Source organism: Tauraco erythrolophus, chromosome 3 (genome assembly GCF_009769465.1).
Source record: "Tauraco erythrolophus isolate bTauEry1 chromosome 3, bTauEry1.pri, whole genome shotgun sequence".
NCBI classification, from domain to species: domain Eukaryota; kingdom Metazoa; phylum Chordata; class Aves; order Musophagiformes; family Musophagidae; genus Tauraco; species Tauraco erythrolophus.
Window position 1 is genome coordinate 101,222,781 of NC_141467.1, and position 19,376 is coordinate 101,242,156.

The 19,376-nt window shown below is 46.8% G+C and overlaps 1 protein-coding gene across 1 annotated transcript in view; it reads right to left on the reverse strand.

Annotated features, from left to right (window-relative positions):
• Positions 1-7,715, reverse strand: part of AGO2 (argonaute RISC catalytic component 2) — a 66,849-nt gene extending 59,134 nt beyond the window's left edge. Inside the window, exon 1 of the mRNA XM_086608866.1 lies at positions 7,606-7,715. Within this exon, the coding sequence (XP_086464992.1) occupies positions 7,606-7,636 (31 nt within the window). The 5' untranslated portion in view covers positions 7,637-7,715. The remainder of the gene's footprint in view (positions 1-7,605) is intronic.
• Positions 7,716-19,376: the final 11,661 nt, after the last annotated feature.

Here is a 19,376-nt window from a genome sequence, read left to right on the forward strand (position 1 = left end):
TGTACGCAGTTATTCTGCATCTCTGAAAAGTTAAATATTTCAACACTTCATTCAAAGACAGGGACTTTCATGCCTGCAGAGCTACCGTGGCACACATTACCGCCGACACCCAGCCCTTACCACCTTCGCTTCAGCCCATAATAAGCTCACATACAACTTAAGCTGCTGTAAGACAGAGCCAGCACTAAAAGAGAAATCCTGCATTCACACGGCTGTTCAGTCTGCCCTGTGATCCCCAAACTTGCGTTATCACGAGCGTTCCTGCAGGGAAGCGAAGCAGCTAAAACTAACTGGGAGGGGGGCACGAAGGCAGGGAATGAAAGGGATATGGTTTCGGTTGGGATCTGTCTGCTCAACAGTGCACATGGCAGCCTCCCACACCAACGCCTGCACAACCATTTCTTCCTGCAGCAGGGCTCCATTAGGCTAGATTAAAAGGAATGTAAAACTACAGGCTAACACATGGACAGCTTTTAAACCTAGTTTCAGCACAAAGAGGTTTATTTTTCAGTTGCCTGTTTAATGAAGGTTGAATGGAGACTAAAACCTACAGCAGAGACAAAACACAACTGAGCAGCACTGGCAAAAAACAGAAGAGGATGAACAAATTACGACAGGAGAGAATGAACTACTCTCACCACATCATGATTAAAAGAAAAGAATATGTTTCACAACCCAAATACAAAGAAAATTTGGCAGCACTGTGGACAGCTCAATGAGAACTGAATTCAAAAGCCAACACTTAGAGCAACAAGAGAGAAAAACATCAAAGCAAGCTTTGGACTGACTTGATTATGTCATTAAATACTTTCCCATCTAAATCAATGGTTTGCTTCTACCTTGGTTGTGTCCAGTTTGGTGAAGTCATACAGTTTAAAAAAAAAAAAACAAAACTTTTCTTTCTAGAAAGCCTGGTCATCAGGCACCACGTGGCTTCACAGCTGTAGCGAAGCTAAAGAAAGATATTTAGGAAAAATAGTTTTCCTTAACGCAAAATGTAAAGAGAGACTACAGAAACAGACGAAATAACACTCATATTAAAACTTTTTATTTAAAAGTACTAAGTTTACTCTTAAAATAGCATAGAATCACAGAATCGTTAGGGCTGGAAGGGGCCTTCAAAGGTCATCTAGTCCAATCCCCCTGCAAGGAACAGGGATATCTCCAACTAGATCAGGTTGCTCAGGGCCTTGTCCAACCTGGCCTTGAACGTCTCCAGGGATGGGGCATCCACCACCTCTCTGGGCAACCTGTTCCAGTGTTCCACAACTCTCATGGTAAAAAATTTTTTCCTAATATCCAATCTGAATCTACCTCCCTCTATTTTAAAACCATTACCCCTTGTCCTATCACAACTGGCCCTCCTGAACAGCCTCTCCCATCTTTCTTGTAGGCCCCCTTGAGGTACTGGAAGACCACTATAAGGTCACCCCGGAGCCTCCTCTTCTCCAGGCTGAACAGCCCCAACTCTTTCAGCCTGTCCTCATAGGAAAGGTGCTCCAGCCCTCTTATCATCTTCGTGGCCCTCCTCTGGACCCTCTCCAACTGGTCCATGTCCTTCTTATGTTGGGGACTCCAGAACTGGACGCAATACTCCAAGTGAGGTCTCACGAGGGCAGAGTAGAGGGGGAGAATCACCTCCCTCGACCTGCTGGCCACGCTCCTCTTGATGCAGCCCAGGACGCGGTTGGCCTTCTGGGCCGCAAGAGCACATTGCCGGCTCATATTGAGCTTCTCGTCCACCAGTACTCCCAAGTCCTTCTCCTCAGGGCTGCTCTCGATCCATTCTCCGCCCAGTCTGTATCTGTGCCTGGGATTGCCATGACCCAGATGTAGGACCTTGCACTTGGCCTGGTTAAACTTCATGAGGTTGGTACGGGCCCACCTCTCCAGCCTGTCGAGGTCCCTCTGGATGGCATCCCTCCCTTCCAGCAGAAGTAAAAGAAATTAAAATGGAGAAGCTAAAATAAATTAGACTAACCCATGGCGCTCACTAAACACACTGAAAGATATCATCTATTAAAACAGTCGTGAGTATAAAAAAAAAAAGGGCATCCCCTCAGTCTTAGGATTAAAATATAACACTTCCTGGACAGTACTAAAAAGTCTCTTCGAAGCACTACTTCTTAGAAATGGCTACCAAAGAGAACTGTGTGCTAATAAATTACAGCTCTGGTGTAAGACACGATATAGACTGGACTTGCATAGTGTATCCAGGGATGAAGTTACTCAGGTCTGTCTTACTTTTCCCAATTTCGATCGCATAAAACATATAAGGGAATGTTTAAGTTCAACTTCGGGTATTACAATAAATGTGAAAACAAAAAAACACCCTTGCACTGAGTCGGAAAGTGCTGTACTTCCCTAGTTGACAGGATAAGAGATATTTTACATTTTAGTGGGCTGCTTTGTGTGTGCATCAGAAAGGATGCATGATACTAAAGAAAATTAATTGGACAATGCATGGAACTGATCCCTACCCACAGCCACTACAGTTAAAACTACCTCATATTTTCCACCAGCTATTTTTTTCTAGCTCATAACTTACCAAAAATAAGATACTGGAGGTTGACTTTTCTTAATTTTCAAATTTAGTAATATTTTCTGGTACCTTGAATATTAAAAATTCCGTCACTAAAAACACGACCAAGTATTCCGCTGAAACTTGAAATAAGGGAGGCGATACTCGACAAAGTTTTGACAAGTCTTCTAAGTTTTGTACAGCTATGGTTGGCACATGCCCAGTCGACAGGAACAAGACTTTCATTAGGCATGCAAAGTTCCTAATTAGTTAGAACTGTGTGTGTTTGCAAAGCCAGTTTAGCAGTTAGACGCTTACTGCGTTCATCGGCTCAATGGAAGGCCAGAAGTATTTAGAAGTGTTTTCTGAAATGGAAAAATCTTTCCCTCCTATCCTGTTCAAAGTGGGTGGAAGAACAGACCATCACATCATAATCTAAGACGTATTTTCTCTCACCAAGTTAAAGCATTTAACTCTCTTTCTCACCCTTCTGTAAAAGAGAGGAAGACTGGTGGTGACAGCGGTGCAGGAGCAGGTATAAAGAACAGTGAAAGGGGTACTTTCCTGGAAGTCAGGAAGGTTTGGCTGTTCCTCCATACTCTTTCTACATACATTACAGCACAGCACAAAGTGCGTACGAGCGCACGACGATTCTGCAAAAGCGAAAAACTTCAAGCCAAAGGAAAAATAAGCGTACGAAATCCCATGTAACTGCAGAGTCAGAGAATCATTGCTCAAAAAATCTTTCACTTTTCATATAGCAAATAGGACATTTCACTAAGGAGAGGAGAAAGTTTGGCTCACAGATATAACAACAACGATTATCTCTTCATCAAATTACTACCTCATCTTTAAGCCACCTTAAGACTACACAACTAGCTGAAGCAACACAATAACACATAATTTTTTTCTTCCTTAGGAAAACATACTGGCTACGCCGACAATACGCTTGAAAAAGTGACGCTGCATTTTGTAGGCTGCAACATTGTCAAACGCAATTTAAACGTGAGGAACAATTCTCACACAAAAAGGAAGAGAGCTGAAGCTGTACATTAACTTCTCATTTCCTCTTCTACGTATGGCAGTTTACAACGAATTTCAACATAATTTATTGTCTAAAATTAAGTCGAAGAAACCGGGCAACTGTGCTAACAGCAGAGCTAGCACAGTAGGAGCAGGTGCAGATCCATCCCCAAAAGAACACAAAAAGCCTTTCCAAGATGAGAAGAGCAGACCCTGTACAGGAGGTACACAGGAGTTCTTGCTGCTACTGGGGCGCGAGCTAAGAGGACGCTGGTGGAGGTGAATCCCACGAAATGGAGATGTTGCCAAAGTAAGGCAGGAACACACCCTCTTCCCTGCACCACATTCCAGGACTAGACAGTCCTGAAGAGAATCAACATCCAACCATCGCGTTTCTTGAAAAAAATACACGGGAGTTAGAAACAAGTGCACGCACTGAAAAACGACAAGAAAGATCTAAATTTTCAGAAGTCTATTAACAATTTTAAAGAGGTAACTTACAATTAAACAAGTGAGAAAATAACCTTAGTTTCACTAGTTTGACAAAGAGGGCTCAAAGTTCTTTCTTGCAGTAGGGAAAAAAAAAGGTTATATTTTTACACACCCCCTTCATGAAGTCACTCTTTTTCAGACAACTGCTGCTTCAACAATAAAGACCTTGGGTATTCAGGCAAAAATCAAATATCCTCCCAAATAAAAAGACAATCTATAGTGTGCAAGGTTTAGCATTTATAAATACACAAATACCAAGCAGTGTAAGTAACAGAAGCTTACACAGGTTTTAATCAATTCTTTAAACTGAATGACAGTATTTTTATTATGCTGCTTTGACATTTTTTGTCCTTCTAGAAAAAGATATACCAAAATGTAGCAGTATCAAACTTCTTTTTCTTAAAAAAAAAAAACCCTCTATTGTATTTTCAGATTTTTCGCTTTTTTTTTTCTTGAAGGCAAAAAAAAGCGTATAGCGTAATGTTTCAGCGAATTCAACACCAAGTCAAGAACTCATAGGTTTCCTAACCATGAAAACAATGATTTCATGACGTGTCCCTTTTGTATAAAAAACATCTTACTCCCGATGTAACAGCATGTTTGAACAAAGTTTCCATGTTCAGCAGCAATTTTTAAAAATTAGTCAGATACAGCCTCCTAACTTGCTTTATACTGTTTCCAGAAAAAGAATTAAGATTAAAATAGCAAACCCTGTGGCAAACGGAGCGATTACACTGGCAGGAGGCCAGCGCCAGCGGCACCCTCAGAACGGGGTTGGCCGCGGTGTCCAGTTTGGCGACGGGAGCCGGAAGAGCCGAGTAGCTCGCATGCATCGGCAACGTTCGGAGAAGCAAACGGCGGCAAGATCCAAGCTACAGGAGATATGAATGGAGCATTTAAGTGGTTGTCAAGGATGTGCTGACAGACGTGCAGAGGCTGAAGTTCTTGTGTATTCATGGCAGCTGCGGCTCAGTGAATGGTTGTAAAGCACTTCTTGCTCGCTCCTCAGAACAGGATTTCAGCGTGCATTCATTTTATAGGTACCAGATTTAACTTCCACTGGCAGCTCACGGGCCACACGTAGCCTTACACAAGACAACTAAGCATCCTGCTGACAGTCCCTGTTTCCAGACCGGTTCACAGCACAGCCACACTCTCTCAAAAATTCCACTCAAATGCCCTGCCTTATGATTTGGTGTGGAGCAGGAAGCTGTTTGGATTGCTAGAAGCCGCTGTGCTGCTAAGGCTCTCTCTGTGGATGATTTCACAGGAAGGAAACAGAGAGCCTCACGATGTGGAGAACAACTCACAGCTCATACCCCAGAGAGACACTGTCACTGCCCAGCTCTGCACACAGGGAAAGGGCTGAGCCACAGAGATAAACTAGGAGGTAAACAAGAAAAAAGATGAGCTTGGCTGGAAGGAGCAGAATAGCAGGAGCCTGAGACACGCACCAGTAACATGTAGCAACCTAGAACTCAGTAGAAGTATAGTGTTCGCTCTATCACGAACCCGAGGTGAAGAGAGGGTTGTTCTGGTAAGGGGAAAATACCCTTACACACAGAACGTGAGTCTCTGATGGTAAACAGCAGCCACCAGTCCTGGTGTCGTGGAAGTAAGATCGGTCTGAGCAAAAGGGAGAGTGGCAGGATCAGACAGAGAGTAAATAAAGGAAGATCAAGAGACTCCCACATGTAAAACTACTCTCAGCCCATACATTGGCAATATTTTAAATGACTTAGCTCCTTACGTACAGCTCTGGAAAAGATGTATCAGTAGGATATGAACATAACAGCCTCAGCAACACAGCACAGTTTGAGCACCCTGAATATCTGTAAACTGAAAGAGAACCTGACACTAGAAGCCACCAAAAGATTACATCAATACTTATATACAGTCACTGGTACTGAAATGTGGAAATGATGTTATACATGAAACCAAAATCTCGAACATCAGTCTGGATACACACAGCTGCACAGACCTATCTTCCTGGTGTGCCTAGTAAAAGCCTTCGTGCACTGTAAAAACAAAAGTAAGAAAGTAAAAACAGAGGAGCTGTATTCTAAGAGGAAAACAACCATCCTGATTGTCTTTCTTGATTCTTGTCCCTCCAAGAGAATCAAGTGAGAAAACAAAAGAAGCCAGCACCTAACTGTGGATGCTAAGATGTGAATGCTCTTACAGTAGAAGCATTCATACGAGAAGCAGTAAAAGACACCTCAGCTACAGGTCCTGTATTTCACTACACTAATCTTTGCTACATTATCCCTCTAAGGAAAAGATTTTAAGCAAAACTGTTGAGAACAGTAATATAAAATTCTACTTCTTCTGAAACTTTTCTAGAAGAAAACCAGGTACCAGTGACGCAAACGTTGTTTCTACACAAGAATCCTTACCACAGAAACAGCCTAACAGTGGAAAGCAAAAACAGTCCCTATTAACTGCACGAACTCCCACAATATTAACTATCTTTCCCCTAAATATTACACGCCCCTGAGTGAGCTGGTAACCTTTCTTCTCTCCACCTTCATCTTTCCTTTGCTCCCAGATTTCGCTACACGGCAGAGCCTGAAGACATGTAAGGAAGCTGATAACCTCTCCCAGCCCTACCCAACGTCTGGATACGCTTTCCCGACATCTAAACAACACAAACTAGCGCAGCAAGTCGTTGACAAACAGAGAAGCGCAGCCACAGCGGCCTGAGCTCGTGTGCACGCCGAGACGGGTATCCCGGGCTCGCCCGGGAGGATGCAGCCGCTACGAGGATGCAGGAGGGAGGAAATGGAGACCCCAGTCCGTGCCGCGCTGCCAGCAGGAGGCCGAGCTGGCAGAACAGCCGGGCGCGGGCCTGGGGAAGGCAGCACGTAGCGCACAGCCCAGGGACACCTCTGGGACGGGCCGGGAAGCACCGGGAAGGGGAGCGGCGGGGAGGAGGGGGGGATCTCTGCCGTCTCCCACCGCCCCAGCAGACCCCGCAGCGGCTACCGGAGCGCCGCGAGGGCTCCTCTCGCCCAGCAGCCCCCTCGCCTCGCCCCTCCTTCCCCACCGCCCCGGGGCTCGCCTCTCCTCTCCTCAGGCGGGGGCCAGCCTCCCGCCGCGGCAGCGGGAGGGGGAGAGGAGCGCAGGGGGAGGCGACCCTCCCCTGAAAGGGGCCTCCGGACGCGCAGCCTCGCTCGCCGCCGTCCCCGCGGTGGCGGCAGCGGCCTGACCCCTCCTTCCCCCGCCAGCGCCGCCGGCCGCGGCCTCGGCGGCTCGGGCCAGGCCGGGCCTGGGGCGGGAGAAGGAAGAGAGGAGAGGGTCGCGTGCCGTCCGTCCGTGCCTCCCCCCCGGGCCGCCGCCGCCTCGCGCCCCGCGTCTCGCGGCGCCGGGGCGGGCGGCAGCGCGGGCCGCAGCGGGGGCTCGTGCCGCCCCCCGCGCTGACAGAGCGCCTCGTGCGCCCGCGGTCACCGCACAGACGGGCCGCCGAGCTCGGCCCCCGCCGCCCCGAGAGAGAACGGGAAAGTCGCGCCGGCGGCTCGGAGGAGGCCCGACGGGGGGGAGGGGGGGAAGCAAACCGGCCGAAGCCTCACCGGGTCCGGCGGAGGGGGCTCCCGGGTACATGTCTCCGTGTGCGGCGGCGGAGGCGGCGCCTCTCTCCAGGTCCCTACCGCGGCGGCAGCTCGAGGGGAGGGAAGGGGGGAGGGAGCGAGCCCGAGCCCCGGCTACGCCGTCGGGGGAAGGGGGAGGAGGAGGGGGAGGGGAGGGGGGAGGAAAAGAAAAGGGGAAAGGGGGAAAAAAAAAAAAAAAAAAGAAAAGAAAAGAGGGAGGAGGGCCGGGCCGACGCCGGGAAACCAGGTTACTCGGCGGCACTGAGGAGCGGGGCGGTGGGTGGGGAGAAGGGAGGAGCCGCGGGGTCACGGGAGAGGGGCGCTCCGCCCGCCGCCGCCTGCTCCGCCCGCGGCCCCGCGGCGGGCGGGAAAGCGGGCGGGCGGCGCGCCCGGGGGCCCCGGTCCCCGCAGCCGGGCCGCGCTCCCGGCGCCTTTCTGCCGCCTGCCCCGCAGGAATTCCATCGGCTCGGACAGCGCTTCCCCGGCCCGGCCGTCGGTGCCCGCGCACCGTGCGCTTTGCGCCCCTTGCAGCCGGCCGGTGCGGCGAGCCGGGCACCAGCCGTTCGTGGCAGGAGCCTTTCCAGGCCCTGGAGTCACCCACCAAGACGAACCACGGCTCGTTTGTGGCAAGCCTCTGCCTTAGGCAGGGGCAACATCAGCAGCCGAAGTGCGTGCTGCAGCCAGGGCTGCTGGATGGAGACTTGTTCCGTCTTCCGGAGAGACCTTGGAAAATAACTCCGTGCCTCTAGCTCTCTCCACTACCTCTCCTCCAAGGCATTTTCCCTAGTTATGCATACTTAAAAGGGATGCTGGAATGGCATCAGTATTACGCATACTGCCTGATCTCGGTACGCCCTGTTTACTTGAAAACTGGACTCGATTGTTTCACTTCTGTTATTTCTCCCTGCTGCCCTGTGAGACGAAGGCAACGCTGCTGTGAAAACCTCAGATCAGTCCCACCGCCTGGATCTCACACCTCCGTACCACATCCACTTTCCTTATATCTATGAAGCCCAGGTGTGGGGTGGTGCTGTGATGGTGCAACCCCTTCAAACCCTCCTGGGCCACGCAGTGGTGCTCAGTGTGATTCCCCCCGTCTTTCCTGGGCCACAGGCCAGCCCGGGATGAGTCGGGTGTGGATTGCAAAAGGCAGTGGAACGGAGTGTGTTAAGGCACCCCCTTAACCAACCTGGCTCCTGCTTCCCCTGTCACTTGACCTGGTACAGCTGTACCTGAGTTGTGGCCCAAAAAGGGGGATATCAGAATCTCAAAATATACCAAGTTCTGGACCTGAGCAACTGGTGGAAAATACTAGAATATTTCACCATTTGAGTTGGGCCGAAATGGAAAAGTACCTGACAAAAGTCAATTATCTTGGACCTTATAAATAGCCATTTTAAGTGAGACCCTTTGATCACAGCAGGCTGTGACCAGCATCTCCCCTGAGCTGGTATACCTCTAAGGCACCAGCCCTGCAGACTCTCTGCTGACAAAGCTGACGGAAGGCTGAGGCGGATCGTCCTCCTCGAGGCTCAGTTGTTGTCCGTTGAGGAATGCAGGTGCACCGTGAGTATTTACTCAAAACCTGAGAGGGAAATGTTACCTGTAGGCTAGCCTCTTCCATCCATCTCTCTACCTATCTACGTGTTTGAATATACACCTTTGTCCTTACAAATGTGGGTGTCTTTTATTTATTTCACTGGATCCAAATATTTCTATCTGTGTGCTTTACGTTTTATACATATATAGAATCATTATAGATTCATAGAATCATAGAATGGTTAGGGTTGGAAGGAACCTCAAAGATCATCTAGTTCCATATACATATATGCATTTTCATTTAGGATACTTTGTAGTAAGTTAGTGTGAATCTTGTCATTTTCGAATGTCTAATTAAGTCACTGTTTTAATTATAACATATCTTACTGAATCATCTTATTAATATTTAAACTGGTTAATCATTAAGAGCTGCTACAATTCAACCTTTGATTTACCTCATACTATTAGTAAATCTTGAATTGTTTCTAAATCGTAGCTGTGTTAAAACATTTCATCTGCGACAGATACCCTACTGTTGTGTACAACCAGATAATCTGGTTGTACAGATAAAAGGACATGGAGCTACTGGAGCGGGTCCAGAGGAGGGCCACGAAGATGATCCGAGGGCTGGAGCACCTCTGCTATGAAGACAGGCTGAGAGAGTTGGGGCTGTTCAGCCTGGAGAAGAGAAGGCACCAGGGTGATCTTATAGCAGCCTTCCAGTACTTAAAGGGGGCCTACAGGAAAGCTGGAGAGGGACTTTTGACACGGGCATGTAGTGATAGGACAAGGGGCAATGGCTTTAAACTGAAAGAGGGCAGATTTAGATTAGATATAAGGAAGAAATTTTTCACTGTGAGAGTGGTGAGGCACTGGCACAGGTTGCCCAGAGAAGTTGTGGATGCCCCATCCCTGGAAGTGTTCAAGGCCAGGTTGGATGAGGCTTTGGGCAACCTGGTGTAGTGGAGGGTTTCCCTGCCCATGGCAGGGGGGTTGGAACTAGATGATCTTTGAGGTCCCTTCCAACCCAAACCATTCCATGATTCTATGATTCTATGATAATCTCTGGCCGTACACATGTAAAGTTTAGTCAGGGGGAATACCAACTAGCAACAACGTGGAAGAGGCATAGTATTGGTCAGTATGATAGGAGATATCAGTGGTGATGATTCCTGCAGGAACTGTCGTCCTTTTGTAATCACCTCATTGGCACCTCTTCCTTTCAGGAAGAGAAAGCAGGAAAAAAACCCTCTTAAACCTGCTAAGGAGGCAAAGAGCATGATGCGCGCTTCCACCAGAAAGTGTTACCTGCAGAATTACAGCATAGTAGCTGTGATCCATACTTTCATTTACGTGCTCTGGTTTGGTGTGGAAGTCTTTAAAAAAAATGCAGTTCTCATCCTGGAATAGTCAAGCCCCTTCAAGGTCAACTGAATACCTTCAGTGAGTATTATCTGCCAAAGATGAGGCGAACATACTGCTTGTGTGGTTCGTCAAACCAATTAAAATCTTCCTTCATCGGATCATATGTTTGAAGTGATACAGAAGCATCTTGGTGTTTCAAAGTTACATCAACTACATGTTTGCTCTTCCTTTTGGGTCATACTTGTAGATATTCAAGGGTTGCTCTTAACAGCTCAGCTGTCACTTCAAGCATACTGTTCCTGAAGCCGTTGTCACCACTAGAATTTCCATTGAAGTGCTTTTGGATCCGTCTGCATTCCAAGCTCCTCAAGTTGCTGGAAAGTAAAAATTTACCAGTAACTGTAAACAAATAAAGGACAAAATGATGGCTCAAATTTAGTTCTAGAGTAAAGTCAAGTAGCTCTAGCAAAATTATAAATTTTGAAGAGAGACTTGCCGAGTTTGCTGGCTGGGGTTGCTGTTTTCCCCTCCGTGAGGAGTTGGGTAACATTCTTGCACAACCACCAGTAATTCCTGGTTTATGCTATATAATCTTCCTAGAGGCTCGAAACAGGGAAGGGAGGTGGGGAAATCCCCAAAACTAAGAGTCAGAAGAGAGTTATCTGAGGCAAATTTGGCCTTTCTGCTTTTTTAGATAGCACTAAATGCTAAAGTGACAGAGGAAACCATGCAGTCCCTGTACCGACATCCCATTTTTTTGCTACTATATTTAAATCAATCTCTTCAATCTCATTAGGAGGATAACGCGCTCCAACATTTCGCATATTGTCATGCCTGTTAGACCTCCTGCATTTAAGTACAAGAGAGCATAAAAATACACTGACAGGTTTCTAGAACAGTCCACTTGACTCGTTTGGTCACCTTGACTAGCAGCACTGAAGCCAACCTCCATCAGATCATGTTTGTAGACATGTGGAGTGAGCTCAACACAGACTTCCAGGAAAATGGCCATCTCCGCCCTATGGAGGGACAAAAACCAAACTGGCTGGCTGTTGGACACATGAACACAGATAATTCTGTCTCACCTTTCTACTACATCATTCTGCTTGTGAAATCTTGGCCTGAAAGCAACAGCCAGTGAAGCTTACATGCTGAAGGGATGTGGCCACGTGGAACTTCATTGGATACTTCACACAATTGCGAAAGAAAAAAATAAAAGTAGATTATGGGATTCTGCTAGCAGTTTGAAAATAACAAGCTAACAAGCAACAGACGGCAGGTGAAATACAAGGAGAGGTTTCACAAAGCAATGAACACGTATCCCAGACTCTTCTCGGGCTCCACAGGATACTCTGCAATCGATTTCAGAAATTCCCTGGAAAACAGAGATCTCGAAAACAGCAATTAATACCCGGAACATCCTAGAGTGCAATATGCTCGTATTGATTTAAAGCTGATTTTTGTGGATTTAGCACTTCATAAGCAAAAGGGCTTATCGCTGTGTATACATGACCACAAGCTTGCACAATCAGTTAAATAATAAATTAAATAGTTTTATTTCAGAGGTTTTCTCATGTAGAAGTCCTGCTGTTCCTGCAGGCTATTTTCATGCTACTGCACACTTCCAGAGTGTTTCTGTGTTACTGAGGAAGAGGAAAGAGGAGTTACAGCTCTCTTCTACCTCTGTTGTTGAAGTAACAGGACGCACACTCATTTTGGGCGATGTCACTTGCGACATTTCTAATGCTTTCTGTCTCTGAGAATGAGTGTTTCAGAGCACAGTGAAACCTAATTATGTCTTACTGGGCAATTTCATCCAAAAAAGACAAAAAGACCTCAGTTTTTGAAAAGCTTTTATTTGACAGAGTAGCTTGAAAGGTGTATAAAAGTGTTCTTTTATACAAGTTCTTCATATGCTGTGTTAACAATTATATAGTTCGTTATACATATTTCGCATATGAACTTCATGTGAACCTCATGAAGTTCAACAAGGCCAAGTGCAAGGTCCTGCACATGGGTCGGGGCAATCCCAAGCACAAGTACAGGCTGAGCAGAGAATGGATTGAGAGCAGCCCTGAGGAGAAGGACTTGGGAGTGCTGGTGGATGAGAAGCTCAACCTGAGCCGGCAATGTGCGCTGGCAGCCCAGAAAGCAAATCGTATCCTGGGCTGTATCCAAAGCAGCGTGGGCAGCAGGTCAAGGGAGGCGATTCTGCCCCTCTGCTCTGCTCTCATGAGGCCCCACCTGGAATACTGTGTTCAGCTCTGGAGTCCCCAGCACAAGAAGGACATGGAGCTGCTGGAGCGGGTCCAGAGGAGGCCACGAAGATGATCTGAGGGCTGGAGCACCTCTGCTATGGAGACAGGCTGAGAGAGTTGGGGCTGTTCAGCCTGGAGAAGAGAAGGCTCCGGGGTGATCTTATAGCAGCCTTCCAGTACCTAAAGGGGGCCTACAGGAAAGCTGGAGAGGGACTTTTGACAAGGGCATGTAGAGATAGGACAAGGGGCAATGGATTTAAACTGAAAGAGGGCAGATTTAGATCAGATCCAAGGAAGAAATTTTTTACAATGAGAGTGGTTAAACACTGGAATAGGTTGCCCAGAGGAGCTGTGACTGCCCCATCCCTGGAAGTGTTCAGGGCCAGACTGGATGAGGCTTTGAGCAACCTGGTGTAGTGGAAGGTGTTCCTGCCCATGGCAGGGTGCTTGGAACATGATGATCTTTAAGGTACCCTTCCAACCTAAACCATTCTGTGATTCTACGATAAGAAGAACTGCTTGAACATGTAAAATCAGTGTTTTCTTTAAAGAAAAAACTGAGTGACTGTTGGACACAATACCTGTCATATCTACAAGATTTCAAGTTGATATTTCCCAGAACTGATATCTCTGAAAGAAGGAATTATTAAATTTGGAAAAACTGAGCGCTTCCTAATTATTTTGGAAGCAAAGATGGTATTTAGGAATAGCTTTCAAAAATAATTCATACTAGCAGGAGCAATCTTGAGAAAGTATTTTATGTACAAATAGGATAGTGACAAATGTTATGGCTTTTGTTGTGATGAGAAAACACAGGTTGATCTTACTGGGTGTAGCAAAACACTCTGCCTAAAAAGAGGGGTGAAATAAGAACTTCATCCTACTTGAGTAAAACTGGACATTCACTCTATCCTACATCCATAGCCAGACATAGTGGAAGGTAACACTGACTTTAGTGTTGGAGAACAGAATCACAGAATCACAGAATGTTAGGGATTGGAAGGGACCTCAAAAGATCATCTAGTCCAATCCCCCTGCCGGAGCAGGACCACCTAGATCAGATCACACAAGAACGCGTCCAGGCGGGTTTGGAACATCTCTAGAGAAGGAGACTCCACAACCTCTATGGGCAGCCTGTTCCAGTGTTCTGTTACCCTTACTGGGAAGAAGTTCTTCCTCCTGTTTAAGCGGAACCTTCTATGTTCCAGCTTATATCCATTTCCCCTTGTCCTATCATTGGATGCCACTGAGAAGAGCTTGGCTCCATCCTCATGACAGTCACCCTTTACATATTTGTAAACATTAATGAGGTCCCCCCTCAGTGTCCTCTTCTCCAAGCTAAAGAGACCCAGCTCCCTCAGCCTTTCCTCATAAGGGAGATGCTCCACTCCCTTCATCATCTTTGTGGCCCCGCGCTGCACTCTCTCCAGCAGTTCCTTGTCCTTCTTGAACTGAGGGGCCCAGAACTGGACACAATATTCCAGATGCGGCCTCACCAGGGCAGAATAGAGGGGGAGGAGAACCTCTCTCGACCTGCTAACCACACCCCTTCTAATACAGCCCAGGATGCCATTGGCCTTCTTGGCCACAAGGGCACATTGCTGGCTCATGGTCATCCTGCTGTCCACCAAGACGCCCAGGTCCCTTTCCCCTGCGCTGTTCCCCAACAGTTCAGTCCCCAACTTGTACTGGTACATGGGGTTGTTCTTACCCAGATGCAAGACTCTACACTTGCCCTTGTGATATTTCATTAAATTTCTCCCCGCCCAGCTCTCCCACAGTGGAGAACACTACAAGCTCAGCAACTACAACCCCAAGAATAACCCAACTGATGTTGCAGGGGAGGAAGTGAATCCAGATCATTCTGGAGAGTGAGCAAAGAACAGTAAGAATAAACTAAACACTGTTTTGCTGAGCCAGAAGGCTTGGCTTCGCAACAAATGACTGACAGTCAATTACTTCATACTATAAAAGCCCAGTCCCAGCTTTAGATGGTTGAGATCCTGACACACCTCTCCAAGGAGTGCGTGTGTGGGATCTCTCCTTTGAGTGGGGATGCTCCTCCAAGTTACCTCTTGAGGCTAAGCAAGAGATCTACCCACCGTCATCATCAATATGGGTACAAAACATCAGTCTCTGTAACATATTAAGCCAACTTTGAACTATTATTCAACACATCGAGTATTAATTTAGTAGTGATCACTGAGAACTTGAATAGTGATTTAATGCTACAGCTGCTGTAACGTAGTAAATGTTCTAATTAATGGGGTTCAGCCTGGAATATATTGTTATCAATTACAACAAACTTTTCACTTTACGTATTTATTATTATTAATTATTAATTACAATAAACGTTTGAGAGAGAGAGAGAGAGAGAGAGAGAGAGAGAGAGAGAGAGAGAGACAGACAGATACAAAAATCTAGTCTGGCATCCTTAACCCCATGGGACACTTATCAGAAAATTCTCCTTATCTAATCCCTAGTCACAAAAACATTGACCAAGTCTGGGACAAGGAGTGGGTTCAGGTCCACTACGAACCTTGTGACTCAATGAGAGGTTTTCCCTCACCCCTTTTAGACATAAACTATTGACCAAGTCTGGGACTAAGTCTGGATCCAGCTGCACCTGGAGTCCTCTCTGAGAAGTTTAGAGAGCAAGGGGGTCCGTTCTAAATCTTGTGACTCAAGGAAAGGATCTTCCTCATCTTTTCCCTCATCCCTGTGCAAATCATTCCAGCATTGTTGCTAATATCTTGAACAGTGACTTTCTAAGTCACTTAAATCCCTCAGCCCCCACAACACTAGGTAACAACACTTCCCTTTTTAAAGTAAATTAATTAAAACCCTCCACAGTTTATAAATGTCTTTCAGTCATTGATAACAATGACCCAGTGGCAAAAAAAAACGTACTCGGAGCAGAAAGATGTAAATTTTATTCTTGGCGCTGTGGGGATTTAAGCTTACATTTTCCAGCTCTCAGCAGGCCCAACTTTGAAGCCATTAGCATAGAGTGTGTGCGTCAGACCTCGCACGTATTCTGTGTTCTGCTCTGCACAATGTAAACTGAGCGAGATCAGAACAAAAGTGAAGACGACCATGACTCTATGATCCAATGTGTTCACATGGTTGCAAAGACTTTGAGGGTTTGGTCCTCTCCCCAGGGACTGTTTATTATTTTACAATTACTGATTCAATCCCAATTAATCCATAGTAGAGGGACCAAAACCTGATTTTTGTCTCTCCACAACCAGATGACTGTCCCAATTACTCTCCTACAAAGCCACACTTCATTTCTTTTGCCAAACAAATTGCAATACTTATTTATAAGAAAAACTCCGAAATATATACTATTATTAGATTACTGACTTCAGTTCACTCAAGAAAGACTTAACTTTTCTAGGTGATCAGGGCCAACAGTACAACAATTAAAGACTATGAAAAAGATGCAGCACCACCTATTGGGGATCTCTTAGGCATGCTGATTATTATCGTTTTAAGTAGTAACAGAGTTTTGTTCTTTGTTGTAATAACCTAGTTATGAGGGAAAAAGGAAGCAATTCTTCACTCTGAGAGTGGCGAGGCACTGGAACAGGTTGCCCAGAGAAGTTGTGATCTTATAGCAACTTTCCAGTACCTAAAGGGGGCCTACAGAAAAGCTGGAGAGGGTCTTTTTACAAGGGCGTGTAGTGACAGGACAAGGGGCAATGGATTTAAACTGAAAGAGGGGAGATTTAGGTTAGATATAAGGAAGAAATTTTTTACATTGAGGGTGGTGAGGCACTGGAACAGGTTGCCCAGAGAAGTTGTGGATGCCCCATCCCTGGAAGTGTTCAAGGCCAGGTTGGATGAAGCTTTGGGCAACCTGGTGTAGTGGAGGGTGTGCCTGCCCATGGCAGGGGGGTTGGAACTAGATGATCTTTAAGGTCCCTTCCAACCCAAACCATATGATTCTATGATTCTATGAAAAGCACATACCACTGCAGATTGCTAGACCTTCCTCCTTGGTCTGCCTTGGAATTGAGCTTTGTTAACCAGCAATCCTGACCGGATAGCTGGGCTTTAAAAAGGTTTGGGAAGCAATAAAACTGTTTTTTTTAGCTTTCTGATTTTTTAGTTTCTTAGCTGGCAGTACCTTTAGCCATAAAGTAAGAGCCATCTGAGCTGTTCCTGATGTGGGCTGGTCTAATCTTTAGTTCCTTCCTTACATGTATAACTGTAATCTGGTGTGAGATCCACTTAGGAGGGAATCTTTCTTATTTGAATAGCTTGGGTCTCCTGCAGGTTTTTTTAGCCTGTTCACAAGCTATACATTTCCAGAGGAGTTACTGTGAGATCCTGAGGCCCTTGAACAAATTCCAGTTTCTGCTTCCTGATACTTGGAACACAATTCTATACTGTATGTGAATTTCATGTGAACTTTCCTTCAGAAGCAAATTATGACGGGTCTCTATCAAGCCTACAATTTTGTTGTTTGTTTGCACACTTCCGTTACTCACTTCCCAGGCCACCATCAGTGGCAAGTTCATTTGACTGAAAACGAATCTCGTCTTTCCGTGTTGCGAGTTTTCAGTCGGATCATCTCGCGGACCTACTGGCACAGCTCTGAGTGCTTTCACATGGGAGGCCACGGCAACACTGGAGTGAGGGACAGACAAGGGAGGTTCATACAAGTCATTTGTGAAATCCCATCCTCAAGCACCTAACAATGACAGAGGTTCCAGGATATCACATCCTAACGGAAGGATGCATTTATTTGCTACTTTGTGTTCGGTACTAAAAATGTGGACGTTTGCCCTGTGCCTTGTATAGGAGGTTTAAGCAAATGCTTAAATTCGGAGCTGGTGACTCCGCTGATAGGGTTAAGCACCCACAAGTTAAGTGCTGCAACACTCTGCATTTAGTGAGTAGGAGTGTCAAATCTTTGTTTAGTGAAACTTTGCGTTATTTCTGATCATGAGGAAAGGGATGGATACAAGAGGTCAAGTCCCTACTGCCTACCTCAGTTTTAACTTGCAATGGTCTAACAAATCCTCAGAGTTTTATGAAAGAGCATTACAACATTAGACTTTTGGATATGCTTTGCTACTACTGGAAAATTGTCCTTTTAGGATTCTAAGCTTTCAGGCTTTTTGCAAGTCCTTGAATGATTTTGTTTAAACATTTTTTTGAAAGTTTGACTTGTAAGAGAATCATAGAATGGTTTAGGCTGGAAGGGACCTTTACAGGTCATTGTGCTGGGTTTATGTGGTGAGGTTCTTGATAGCAGGGGAGGGGCTACAGGGATAGCCCCTGTAAGTAGCTGCAAGAAGCTTCCCATGCTCCAGGCTCCAAGTCAGAGCCGCCTCTGGCCAGGACTGAGCCTCTGTGAATAAACATATTTAAGAAGGGGACAAAGAAACCTGAGGGACATGTAGTTAAGAGAGAGGGGCAAGGAGGGAGACTTGGCTCCTGGCCTCCCGCACGGGCATCTGCCCACACTGGGCTCCCACCACTCAACTGGTGATGGCTGTGGCGGCACAGCTTGGAGTGCTGCAAAGCGCCCTGCTCCCATGGTGCCCACTATGCAGAGCTCGTCCTGCCAGGACCACCAAGGTTCATTGGGCTGGTCAGGCCTGGGGTGGCTGCAGCAGAGAGAAGAGTGGGATGTGAGAGAAACAACTATGCAGACACCAAGGTCAGTGAAGATGGAGCAGGAGGAGGTGTGCCGGAGCTGAGATTCCCCTGCAGCCTGTGGTGAGATGGCAGCAGCCCCCCTGCAGCCCATGGAGATTAACAGTGGAGCAGAGATCCACCTGCAGCCCATGGAAGCCCCCATGCTGAAGTGGGTAGCTGCACCCAAAGGAGTTAATAGAGAACTCTTTCCTGTGGGAAAGGACCCCACGCTGCTGGAGATTAGCGGTGGAGCAGAGATACATCTGCAGTCCGTGGGAAGTGACCCCACGCTGCGCCCTAAGAAGCTGTGACTCCGTGGGAAAAGCCCGCACTGGAACAGTCTGATGGGTAAGGACTGGATTCTGTGGGAACGACTCATGTCAGAGAAGTTTGGGGAGAACTGTCTTTGGTGGGAAGGGACCCCACATTAGAGCAGGGGAAGCAAGTAAGGAGTCCTCCTCCTGAAGAGGAAGGACCAGCAGAAACAACGTGTGATGAACTGAGCACAACCCTCATTCCCTGTCCTCCTGCACTGCTCGGGGGAGGAGATAGAGCCGGGAAGAAGGGAGGGATGGGGGGAAGGCGTATGTAAGATCTGGCTTTGTTTCTCATTATCCTCCCTGAATGACCTGAAAACAAATTAAACTGATTTGTCCCCAAGCCGAGCCTGTTTTGCCTGGGACCATGTTTGGAGTGTGATAGCTCCCTGTTCTCATGTCGACCCTCAGGCCTTTTCTTACATTTTTCTCCTCTCCACCCCACCGAAGAGGACGAGTGAGCAAGCAGCTGCATGGTGGCTTAGTTGCCACCTGGGGCTAAACCATAACAGTCATCTAGTCCAGCCCTCTGCAATGATCAGCGACGTCTGCAACTGAATCAGGTTGTTCAAAGCCCCATCCAGCCTGACTTTGAATGTTTCCAGGGATGGGGCAACCTGTT